Consider the following 13,816-nt stretch of genomic DNA (forward strand, 5'->3'; position numbering starts at 1 on the left):
GCTTTTCTACTCTGGACAAATGTTGGAAAATTAATTATTTAGTTTTGGAACTGCGTAGCCCAGCCAACCAGTATTGCCCTGCTAGAAAGGTCGTGTTAGGTGGTCATAAATTATGTGAACTGCACTGCAGTGAGAGTACAAATCGTATTTATGATGGTGATGTAATTTTGTGGAATTTTTCAAGCCTTGCTTAAACGTCAGCATGTGGTTTGCTAGAATCTGCTTGTGCAGTGCACTACTATCCTCTAATGAATTGTGAATATTATCAAGATCATAAGAATTGAAGGATTCATAGTTATGTGATCATAACATGCAAATGTAGCTGCTTTTCAACATAAAAAAATGAGGCAAAATCAAGCAACTTCAAATGTTTTAGCTCTGCTCTGATTTAATACTTGAAGGGTTTGGCCAATTGATGACCAAGCCAAGGGAGCTGGTCTAATCTCATAATGCATCTGTGAGGACAAGAAGAAAAAGGTGGGGTAACCCAAAAACACAAGAAGAATTGTTGCAAATCGAGGGTACCTTATAAAGGTCAACTCCTCGTTATCATATTATTACAACGTTATTATAATCTCTGGTAGTTACCAGCTTCTTAACATGCATCAACAATGAAATGGGCATGTAAGGCATGCTATGATTGCGGGACAAACACGATCATTAGATAGGGACTATACGGAAAGCGGGCCCAAAGCTTTTGAGAATGGGGGTCCTCCACACAGCTGGACCAAGAAAACCATGTGGGCCCTCACTCAGCTGTCCATCATCCATGATGAACTTTCCTAATAAGCACAGATTGGGCCAAAGATGGGTGATCAAGGTCTGGCTTTTTTGAAGGGTTGCGATCCTTTTATAGCTTGGTCCCACCAAGCTAAACTGTACTGGCCTAAGGATAGGTCAGAATTCATGCAACAGGGGATTGTTGAACTTTAAGAGTTCCAATAAAGAGCGTACGTATTTGCTTTCTGTTGTTTTTGTGATTAAAAAATGTAGACTCACTACCCACACACTTTGGTTTTTCTGAAGAAGAAGAAGAAGAAGAAGAAAAGTGTGGGCTTAAATGGTGTCTGCTGTTTGACCAGAATGATGAAACAGCTGCTATATTTTTAGAAGTTATAGATGTAAAATTTTGAGATGATCATGTAAAAAGAAAAAACAAGAAAGTATGGAGTTCTTTAAGTGGGTGCATAATTATTGACTTATGGTATGCAAAAACAGCAGCAGCTAGCAAACCTTAGTTAAATTGTGAATTGAACTGGAAAGCAACACAACTACCACCTCCAATTCCATATCCTTCCATTGATTTTATTCACCTCTTTGCACTACCAACCCTTTTTTCTGTCCTTCCTGTACTCACCAGTCACCTCCACAGCTCTAGCTTCATTTCTTGGAGATCGAGCCTATAAAAGAAGAGGAAGAAAAAGAAAAAGAGAAGAAAAGAAAGCAACCTATCAGAGTGGTAACCCTACACGCGTCTGTGTAGGTAAATACTACGCACAGTCGCAGTATGTAGCATGCAGCATTCTCTTATATATGGAGGTATACTGTATAGTTAAGTTGACGCCACTTAGGGAAATAAGCTTGGAGACAAACACACACATACAGATACAGTTTTCTTCTGCGTTTTTACTCTCTTGGAACTTCACTATAGGGAGAGTGACGTTTCTTTACGTACAAAAGAAGAAATTCAGTTGTCTTCTGCCATGATAATAATAAATCACTTTGTTGAAATTAATGTGTTCTGTTTTCAAAAGTTGTTAGAGCAAATTTTTTTTCTTTTATTATGATTATTATAGCAGGTCTTTGATTACCAAATACTATCATTTAAATTTAATTAATATTTAATATTAAGTAAAGTACAAATAGGTTCAAGACGGTGAGAATACAAATTTAATTATTAAATATAATTGATAGGAATTACTGTTAACCGACAATTGATAGCTGATGATAACTTTTTTTATATTAAATATTTAGTAAAATTACATTTAACTTTTACTATTGATATGTGAAATGATTAATAAAAATATATATTATATAATTTATTTTATTATAAAATTAAATATATAATTATTAATATATTATATTATATCATTTATTTTATTATTAAAAAAAATAATTATTTTTTAAGATAATTAAATAATTTTAAAAATATAGATAAAATAATAAAATAATTATTATTGTTAATATAAAATTTTATAATTAGTTTTAAGTATTTATATATAAATAAATATTTTATATTTTATGTTATTAATAAAAAATATTTTAACAAAGTTGAAATATATTAATTAAAATGGTAAAATTACAAATAAAAGAATAAAAATATTAATAATATTAATTTTCAAGTTAAATAAAAAATGATAATATGATCAAAATAAAAAATAAAACCAAATCAGTTATCAGCTAAGGAGAAACAGCTCTAAAAATATAGCTGATACAAACTACAGCGAATGGATATCATATCAGTTGCCTATCAGTTATCAGCTCTATTTTTTTAAGTTTGCCAAACATTATTATTTGCTTGTTTGAGAGTTTATCAGCTCTTAACTGCACCCAACAGGTAAACCAAACACCTCTTAGTATTTGCTATCCAAGCAGTAAAGACTTTTGTCCAGTAAGATTGGATTGATGGAAAGTGATTTGTATCTATTGTTACAAGATAGCAAAGCGGTTAGAAAATCAAAGGGGTTTTGTTCGGCACTCTGATAATTAAGTTAATAAGAAATAAAAAAATAAGGACAACAAATAAAATAGTAAGATTAACTGTTGTGCATTGCGAAATCGTATAAATTATAAAAAAACAAAGTAAATACACAAAACACCAACATTTACGTGGTTCACCCTCTCAACATAGGACTATATCCACGGGCATGTCATCTTCTACTATTAATAATAATAAATCATCATTACAAGCTTAAAACTATACTACCTATAAATCCAATTACACCAAGAGAACACATGCAATATCAAACTGCTTATAGTAAATATATTAGTTAGTCCCTCTCAATATTCTCTAGACATAACCCAATATATTTACTATTATAACATTACATCACAAATTGTGTCTTCAACTAAACGAGCAAGAGTCCTTTCACCAATGGACAATAATCCCTTCCTCTTGAATTCTATGTCCTTACTCTACTTTAGATCGAAGCCTCACTCTATAGATTGAAAGTCATTTTCTTCAATAGGAAAAAGCCAAATAACATTTTTCATATTCTCCTATTTATAGTGTTAATTCTCTCAATTATAATATAATTATGAATCTCACTCAATTTAGGAATAACACTAAAATTAAAGTTATACTTTATATAGAAAATATTCTTCTATCCTATTAAGAAATATTTCTCCCACTAAAATTAAGAAAATGCCTATCCAAATCTTACTAGTATTTTGAGTCATGATTCTAATACTAACTATGAGTTATAATGTTTTATCTTGTGATTATAAAATTTTATGTACCGGTGGTTGGATAAATGATAGAATGCCAAACATTGATATCGTCTATAGACTAAGTACTAGTGTTCAGTTTTAATGGTATAGGATCCAGAATTGATATACTGTGTTAAGTTTTTGTTTTTATTATGATGGTGGTTATATTGTTAGTGATGGTGATATTGATTGTGTTTTACTGTACTTTAGTGTAACTTATTAATGCTCTTACTTGATTTTTATTTTTTAATTTCTCATTCAATCTTTTTTTCAAATGGTCCTTTGAAGGATTGGTCTAGATAATATCCGAGTGATCTAATAACCAATTGATAAGAGGAAAATCAACCAGTAAAATGAATAATGAGTCATTATGGTAAGATAAAATGACCCCTTTATTTGAACTAACAAGAGTCATTACTCTTTGTATACGTACTTTGCATATAGGAAAATGCCAACTACCATTTGACCACATGTCATCAATCTATCAATTAAATATTTTTACATGTATCAATATTAAACCAAATTTCATTAATCAATGAACATAAATCAAGTGTTAATTAACAATCCAATAGTCCAATATTTTGATGGAGTGCAGGTGATGAAATCCAAAAGAGATGAAGCCATTAAGCAAAGAGGCATTAAATACGTACGAGTGTAATAATGGAAGCTATAAAAAGGAAAGAGAGACAGTGAAACATTGTTAATTAGAATACAGAGTACTGTTGCAGTGCTAGCAGCTGCAGTGTGCAGATCGTAGCAAAATTTAAAGAATGTGGGCTATCTTCTACTAATTCAATTAAAATTATTTCACCTGGGTATTCATGTTTGAGAATTTAGTTGGGCCTTAAATCATTTCAATATCATTCGTCTCGTCGGCTCTTTTCTCAGCTCAAAGCTCCAATTTGCAAATTAATTCCCCCACTTTTGCTGTGTCATAGGTAATTATTATTATTATTATTATTAAAAAATTTTCAATTTCAAAATCTTTGCTTGAATAATTAATTGAAGAGAGATATTTCTCACACATAGTATTATAAATAGATTTAATTAATTATAAAATTTTAAAATAATAAAATATTTTTAAATTACTTATATATATTTTTTTTTCTATAAAATTCCGAAACTTTAATATTAAACAGGGCGTAACCCAGCCATCCCGCCCGCGCCTGCCTCTCGCTCAAAAAAGATGTGAAAAAAGTTTTAGAAAAACCCGCCAAAATAATGCACAAGAAATAAAAACAAATTAAAAAAGGAAAAGAAAAGAATATCTAGCGTATGGTCCACTGATACGAGAAAAGCCAAGGCTGGTGCTTATATATTCTCCGTTCCTTTTTGACATATTTTAATTTGCCCAATCTTAACGGTTCAAGGTAATAGATCGAGAAGACAAACATAGATCCCCCGTTGAAATTCAATTGTGGGGTCTTTGAAATCCCTCGTACAACTGTCACGTGTCCATTTATTGAGGTGCTGCATGGCCATGATTCACCTTCAAATTATAGAACCCAATTAAAAAATAAAAATTTTGACCCACCACCTCCAAACCCACAAATAAAACGACATCACATCCCTGGAGTCACTGGTCATTGTCCTCTCTTCCTGCTCTTTCTTTCTTTCTTTCTTTCTTTCACACAGAGGGAGCGACAGAAAGAGATGGCTCAGGCTGAGTCTTTAGGTCTCTCATTATTTATCTTCTTTTCTGGCCTATATTAATGAACCAAGATCTGAACCTGATCTTCTTCTTGGAAGAAGATGGCAAAACATTATCTTCACTCAACTGCACTGCAAGACCCACAATATCAACCACCCCCTACATTTCTTAATGATGCTCTCTACTGCTCGGAGGAGAATTGGGAGGAAGAAATTCGAGAGGGCTATTTTCAGGAGGAAGAAGATGAAGGAGATAGCTATTGCTGTAATAAAAATAAGAAACAAGAATGTTCTGTAGTCTTTTTAGAACAAGACTTGTATTGGGAAGACGAGGAGCTTTCCAGTTTGTTTTCCAAACAAGAGCAAAATCAACTCTACAATAAACTAGAAAACAACCCATCTCTCGCTGAGGTTCGCTGTGAGGCTGTATACTGGATGCTTAAGGTCAATGCACAATACTCTTTCACTGCTCTGACAGCAATTTTGGCCGTTAACTATCTTGATAGATTCCTGTCTAGCTTCCAACTTCAGTCAGAGAAGCCATGGATGACACAACTCGCTGCCGTGGCTTGTCTTTCCCTTGCCGCCAAGATGGAAGAGACCCAGGTGCCTCTTTTATTGGACCTTCAGGTACATAAATATGCATTTATTTAAATATCGACCTTAATAATTGGCTCTTTTTTATATACTTGTTGCTAATTATGCTTGTCTGATTTGTTCATAAATGTGGGGTTCTTTGATTTGTCTAGGTGGAGGACAGTAGGTATGTGTTTGAGGCCAAAACCATCCAGAGAATGGAGATCTTGGTGCTCTCTACACTTCAATGGAGAATGAATCCTGTAACTCCATTGTCATTTCTTGATTTCATTTCTAGAAGGCTTGGCTTAAAGGACTATCTCTGTTCGGAATTTCTCCGGAGATGTGAACGCATAGTTCTTTCTATCATCACAGGCAATATATCAGCATCTTGTCCATCCGTTGCTGAAAAATTAGGCTTTTTTCCCATCCCATATTGATAAATTAGACTTTTTACTATTTGGCTTTTGTTTTTCACCATTATTTTTCTTTAATGCATGCAGATTCTAGGTGTATGGCTTATCTCCCTTCTGTGATTGCTACTGCTACAATGCTGCATGTAATTAATGGTGTAGAACCGTGTCTTGGAGCTGAATACGAAAGCCAGCTATTGGGTATTCTTGGAATCGACAAGGTGAGTTCCCATTCCCATTTATTGATTTGAATTCCATTGTATCTGTCATGTTGAACAAGAAAATCTCATTATACACTGGTTCTTGAATTTGGACGACGTCCAAACAGGACAAGGTGGATGATTGCAGTCAGCTCATAATGGAAATGGCATTAAGAGACCCTGTCAGCCAATCAAACAAACGCAAGTTTAGTTCCATTCCAGGCAGCCCAAACGGCGTAATGGATGTGTCGTTTAGCTCGGATAGCTCAAACGATTCTTGGGCAATGGCACCATCTGTGTCTTCTTCACCAGAGCCTCTGACCAAGAAGATCAGGGCACTGCAGAGTTTAAATCATGCAACTGCAGATTTTCTGAGCATTCCTCGCTAATCGCTAATTATTTCCCACTTTTTTTTTCCACAATGGACTAGCTTTGTATGGTTAATAATTATTATGCGCTTTTTGATCATGTGGCAAGTTAAATTGCCTTCCATCTCTGCTTCACTCCACTCCCATAATCAAAATATGAAACTGAACCACTCTTTTGAGAAGTGGGATCTGGAAGCAGAGATAGTTGGCATTTTATCCGGAAGTAAAGACCATAAAAAGTAAGAACAAAGCAATGGAGAGTCCTTGCAGTTATGACCTCTCAGCCTTCTCTCCCCCACTCACTCCTGAAGGCCCCTCTTCTCTCATGAAGAATAAAATAATTTGTATCATATTCTTCTATACATAAAAGATCAACTATGACCTTATTCTTTAAAATATTTCACATAGGCCTATACAGTTGTATGCATCTGTAGAAGTGTTGTCTGGTCTTTGTTTACAAGCGTCTGGTTATGAGAAAAAAGAAGAAAATTAATGGGTTATGGAGGGACAGATCCATCAGCAAGAACAAGAACTATAGAAGAGGAAAAACGAAAAACAAAAACAAAAACATGAGCGTATATTTTGTTTGCATGTGAAGCGAGGAACGAGTTGTCGGCCACTGAAAATATCGGGGTCTTTTTTTGGGTGGGAGCGAGAGATTATATTATTTTGGTGTTTGACCTCGTTCGGAGAGCTTTTGAAAAAGACCAGAGTAGCGAGTAGAAACCTACTTTTCTTCGGCTACACCGCCCTTTTCGATAATATTCTATACATATTTGCATCTTGTACAAGTATTTCAACACAAGGTTTTCAAATATGCATGGTTTGATAATCAATGAGCTTTTGGAATCATGAGGAGTTTAACTCATAATTAACATTAATTTAAAATTTTTAATTGTAATTTAAATTTTAAATAATATTTTATAATAGGAAAAACACTAAAAATAAAATATTCATAATAAATTAAATTAAATTAAATTTTTGCATATTAAAATTTTATAACACAATACATTGAATCGAGGCTATTGAAAATCAACAGTAGATGGACAATGGGTGATTAAGATTTGTTTTACAAGCAGATCAGAGCATGGAATTTTTATGCAAAGTAAAGAAAGGTTAGCGTGTGTTTTCTACCACTTTAAACTAAAAGGGAATCATGAGCTGGCTTTAATCTTAAATAATTAACACAGCCCCCTGCATTAGATTTGTTACTAAATTGCATTAACTTACTAAAATTATTCATTCTAAATCTTTTTTATTATATACCGTGAATGTCGGAGCCAGTATTATAGCATAATCCTTTGCCATGCTTGCGCTCATATATATTGACCAACATCTTGGATAGCTATTGATTTTGTCATTTTTAACAAACATTTAATTTAACTAAAACTTTAATTCATAATCAATAAAATTTAAATATATTACAATAAACATTTAATGGGTTTTAACTAAAATTATTTTTAGATCTACAAGGTTTGAGTTGAAGTTAATTATAGTAAAAAAAATTAATTATATTAAGTAATATTTATTATATGTTTGTGTGTAGGGATTTATCAAAGAAAAGGGAAGGGCAGGTTGGTTCCAGCAGATAATTGTTGGAACTTAAAGTGTCAAATGAAAATCTAGCGAGATGTGGTTTAATTATAGGGTTTGACGAAGTGGATTAAGGAAAAGTGAAGGCAAAAAGAAAGTACAATAATAGATTAAGCGGCATTAGGCACATTAAAAGTAGGTGTAGGAGAAGATTAAAAAGGGGATTTAGGTAGAATTAGATCCACTGCTACGTAAAGGGAAAAAGATGAAAGCTAGAGGGAATGTTGAAATTGGGAGACAAAATCTTTTGTTTTTGTATGTGATGTCTTTGTTATTTGCTTTTGGCTGTTTGTAGTCGATCCTGGATATGGTCTGATACCAAAACAAAATCAAATTTGTATAATTTTAATTTTAAATTAATTGAAATCAATCCGTTTGATTTTGGTGAAGAATAATTTTTATTAAAAAAAAAAATCTAAAGGTTAAATTTAATTAAAATCAAACCGATTTGAATTTGAAATCGGAATAAATTGGGAATGGAACCTTTTAATTTGATTCTGATTAGCCTTGATTTTTGATTTAAAAAGGATCTGGACCAAACTACGAGCCAGATCTAGTAGTATGGACTGTAGCGTATTTCAACTCAAAAAGAGATGGAAAAAAAATAAAAAAGGGAATACAAAAACAAAAGCAAAAAGGATCATGAGTCAGGAGATGGTCTCCGGCGAACATCTTCTCTTCTTTTGGTGAGTAGCTCACCATCTTTAAACTCCTCAAAGCCAAAGCTTCACCCTTTTGACCAATTCAGCTGCGACTGTGAGCCCTGTGAAGATTAAACAAAGAAAGACTAATATTATTGCAGCTAAAATGCTAAAATAAAGGGCGATTAAGGTTTGATTTCAATTGAAATTTAAAATTGAAAATTCGTAATTTTAAATATGTTTAACCTTTATTTGGGGGAGATGTCAGTATGCATAATTTGAAAATGTACGAAATTCACCAGCAGTTTACCAATCAAAGTCATTGGAAAATTGATTATTTTATCTCATATTGTATTAATTTATATTGATAATATGGCATACTCAATAAAAATTGACGGCCCATTAACTCACTGGCAGAAGGCATCGTGCCGCAACTGCACTTTCAATAATTTCCAGCAGAATTATAAATTTATAATACAGAGCAATATTAATTACCTCTCATATGAAAGGCTAATAATTCATAATTATGGGGACCTCATTCTAGAAATTAATTGAATCAGGCAATACAAATCCTAATCATCATAACCAACAACTTTCTTTTTTTCTTTTTTTTTTTACAAAGAGCCAAAAATGAAAGATGCAGGTGATAATGTTTTATTTTGCACCACAGGATGAGTATCCAATGGGCTGTGAAATGGGCTGGGCTGGGTATCAATATCCCAGGTAATGCCAAACATACTATTGAGCCCCTGCAATGTAAATACAGTTCTGCATTTAAGTTTGCAAATTTTCCTTTTTTGTTTATGTTATTGATGAGTTATAACCCATCTATGCGTTTCTATGGGGTCTATTGTTGTTTCTAGCAAAACCCATATTCTTGTGGTCCAATTAGGGGCATCATTTCATCTCAATCACCCATGGTCCTAAAGCTATAGGTATAATTTTAATAAAATGAGAAGGAAATATCTTCACACCCATAAAAGAAAATCAAATAAGAGATAGGCTGAAATCACAGAGAGAGGTTTTGAATTAATGAGAGAACAAACAGAGAACTAGGAAAACGGCAACAGGAAAGCCAAAAATGGGCAGTTAATTGCAGAAACAACAGCAATGGAGGCAGCGGCAGCAGCAGTGGTACAGTGGTCCAGAAGTGGGGTAAATGGGCCTTTTCTTGTACCATGCACAGTGAATGCGGGTGGGGACATTAACAGCTAATGTTTTGTATAGGCACTATGCAGTTCAAATGATTTTCTAATTTTGGGCCTCAAGTGTCCCTGTTGACGAACAGTAAGAAAGGGACAATGCTAGAATTTTGTTGTTCCCGAGCATTGCGACTTGAGATTGGCGGCAAATCATTTAACATTGGCGGCAACTAACCATTTCATCTCATCTGTAGATATTAATGTGGGTCTATTTTGGCAGCCTAAGATGTCCAACCCTATCAAGTTTTCAGTGATTTTGTATTTCTTCTTTTTGGACTTTAGGCCTTACTAAGATGATAAGGTATTCTCTCTGGTTAGATTTCAACCAGTACACGTGGGGTGAGTTTAACCTGTATAAGAGCTTCGACAGATCCACTCTGAGCCAGCAGATCAATTCAATCATTGGGCTAAAAAGTTCTCAGTCATCAGCAGCCCCAGAAATATAGAACCCACCTGCCTTTCTCCTGATTGTTAGGCTAGGCTGGGATGGGCTTGCAGTTTCGGACTAAAATTACTAACCCATTTTAGATCTCCAATTGCAGCCGCAGCGGTTCATCAGCATATAAGACCCAATATTTAGCCCAATTGTGCATAACCAACACTTTCTTTCAGTTCACAGGTGTGAACCTAATGGTCCCAAGAGGCTGCAAGTTTTGCAATAGTACGTTAACAAGATTAGCGTCTGTTTGGTTGAGCAGCTGGGATCAGTGATTAACGATTAAATATTAATGATCAATATTAAAAGCATAAAACTTTAAACTAATAATAATAATAATCCCAATCACTCAATAAGTGGACGCTAACTAAAGTAGACGCAACTTATTAGTATCCAAAGCATCTTAGCGGCATCCTTTTTATGTCCAATATTGAACAAGTTTTACAAATCTAAGCTAATATTTAGGTATTTTATATTCTCTTCTTTCTTCTGATTCTATTCATACTTAATGGTGTAAATTTCCAAAGCCATGAATAAATGAACTTCGAAGTGCTTGGCATGCAATGATGCAGTTGTAGCAGTGGATGTAAAATAGATTTTGAGACATGATGAATCACTGTCTTTAAGATATTAATTGCTCCTACTAAATTGTTATAAAGTTATAACAATATACCTCCAGAATACAACAAAAATCTGAAATCTGCAAACAGCAACTCCTGAATATTTTACTTAAAAACTCTTTATACGAACCGAATTTAGAGAGACTAGAAGAAAAGAGGAAGAAGTAGAAGTAGTATATATTTGAATTAAAAAACTCATCCATATTTATAAATAATGAAAATTTATAGCATCTTTTCTAGATAGTTACATCTATCTATCTTCAATAGATATAACTATTTGTGTAAAAGATATGTCTGTTTATTAGTAGACACCTATATAAATAGTTATGACAATTTGTACAGAATAGACATATCTGTTTATTAACAGACACCTATACAAATAGTTATCACTTTTTGTATAAAATAGACATGTCTGTTTATTAATAGACACTTATACAAATAATTGTGACTGTTTGTATAAAATATATATGTCTGTTTATTAATAGACATAACTACTTATTAATAAACACATATGTTCGTAATTTATTTATGAAAATTACAATAAGATAATTATTTTATTTTACACATATACGTGTCAAGTGCTATAATACAATAATATATATAATTCTATACGCATTTCACTCTTGCTGTTCTTTCACTTTCTTATATTTTAACAACATAAGAATTCTCTCTCTATACTATTTAACATATAAGCTATTTATAATAATCTCCCACTTAGTTTGTATTGTTAGATCTCATTATTTCATATATAGTGAAAAGTATCTTTCGATTTAAATTTTTTCTTAGTATAAATATTTCAAAACTCTAAAAAAATTATGGTGGCCTTAACTTAAATCTAGATTCCTATTAAATAGAATTTGAAATACTACACACACGAATCAATTATTTCGACTTAAAAAAGTTCACTAAAATTTTAGCACGAATATGGCCTTGTGCTACTTCCTATTTTCATGAATATTTACAAAAGTTATTCTCACTTTTGTTGAAGCGGCACCACTTCCTATGTTCATATAGGTGAAGTTTTCTTTGTAATAATATTAAACTTTATTAAGAATATAAATACTCATCCTCATTCCATTAACTTAGTACACTAAGTACTTAATTACAATATTTATTAATGACTTGTTGTTACCCTTTAAACTTTATTTAGCAATAATACTATAAAGTAGAGTTTCCATCAGTAGTAAATTTAATAGAAAATTCTAAATCCTAATCAGCACATGTACTTATGATTATAACTCTCGAGCGCCCTTTCATTAAAAGATTTGCTAGATTATTATAGGATTTAAAATAAACATAGTAATAACACCATTAGAAATTAATTGCCTTACAGTTTCATGTCTTAAGTTTTTATGCATATACTTTTAATTGTATATTTTACTATAAGCTTTAGCTATCATAATTTGACTATCATAATATAAAGAAATAGATGGCATAGGTTGTGGCCACAACTTAACATCCGGTAACAAGTTTTTCAACCATTCTGTTTCTTTACCAACATTTGCCAAAGTTATAAATTCAGATTCCACCGTAGAATAAGTTATAAAAATTTGTTTCTTTGATGCCTAAGAAACAGAACCTCCACTTAAAGTGGACACCCAACCAAAGGTTGACTTATTATTCTTAGCACTACTTATCCAATTGACATTTGTATAATCCTAGGATCTCCACCATATTTGTTTCACTAGTCTATCATATAATCATATGTTTATAACATGAACTACATAAATAATTCATAGTTTAGATATGTACCTTATTTGCAGAAATAAATTGCTCCATAACTTTTTTAAAATGAGAGCCTCCAAAAATAAAGGACAAGACCAAACTTGTACAAGCACAAATGCGCACTCATTTGTCCTCTTGTCACTCCTTACAAATGACTTGTAAGGCTCTTATATTTACTACTCAAAATATACCAACCTTTTAGCCAATAAATTCATCTTTTCATGCATAACTATTAAGAAGAATTGCATCTTTTTATTTAGTTACATCTTTTGGCTAAGGGACACAAATCTTTGCATGGATACAACTCTTTATATGGTTTTAGCATAATTGGAAATTTATCGCAGAATAATTTATAGTTTATAATTCTTTTTTAAATATCCAAAAACCTTTGAAATTTTTGTCCAACATTCCACACTAGGATTATTAGTATATCTTGACAATTTACATACTGCAAAAGCAATATCAGGAGTAGTGCAATGCATAGCATACATTAAGCTACCAATAATACTAGAACACTCAATTTGAGCAATTATTCTACTAAAATTTATAGTCAATTTACAATAAATATAATATGGAGTATTTATTTCCCTCAATATAATGAAATTAACAATGAGTAAAACCCCCACCATGTTACAGTTAGGTAGTTTAGGCAGATCCCTCAAGGATAATAACCAAAATATAAATCTATACAGTAATTTTAAAATTCTCCCAAGAATAAATTAAAGAATAATAATATTGATTGTAGGTAAAAATGAAGATAAGAGACAAAAAAAAGTTAATAGATTTTTGTTCCAAACTGCTATTTATAAAGTATTTGCATCTCTTCGAACATATACAACAGTTCACTTTGTATCTATTAGAATAATTACATCTGTTCACTTACACCTTTTAGAATAGATACAACAGTTCACTTCGTATTTCTTAGAACAATTACATTTATTCACTTTCTATTCACTTACACTT

The 13,816-nt window shown here is 32.3% G+C and overlaps 1 protein-coding gene across 1 annotated transcript; it reads left to right on the forward strand.

Annotated features, from left to right (window-relative positions):
* Positions 1-4,998: 4,998 nt before the first annotated feature.
* On the forward strand, positions 4,999-6,912 carry LOC110663679 (cyclin-D3-1). Its single transcript, XM_021823065.2, has 4 exons — positions 4,999-5,709; positions 5,829-6,030; positions 6,159-6,289; positions 6,397-6,912. The coding sequence occupies exons 1-4, from the start codon at positions 5,182-5,184 to the stop codon at positions 6,655-6,657; spliced, it is 1,122 nt and encodes a 373-aa protein (XP_021678757.2). The 5' UTR covers positions 4,999-5,181; the 3' UTR covers positions 6,658-6,912.
* Positions 6,913-13,816: the final 6,904 nt, after the last annotated feature.

The sequence above is a fragment of the Hevea brasiliensis genome, chromosome 12 (genome assembly GCF_030052815.1).
Source record: "Hevea brasiliensis isolate MT/VB/25A 57/8 chromosome 12, ASM3005281v1, whole genome shotgun sequence".
NCBI classification, from domain to species: Eukaryota; Viridiplantae; Streptophyta; class Magnoliopsida; order Malpighiales; family Euphorbiaceae; genus Hevea; species Hevea brasiliensis.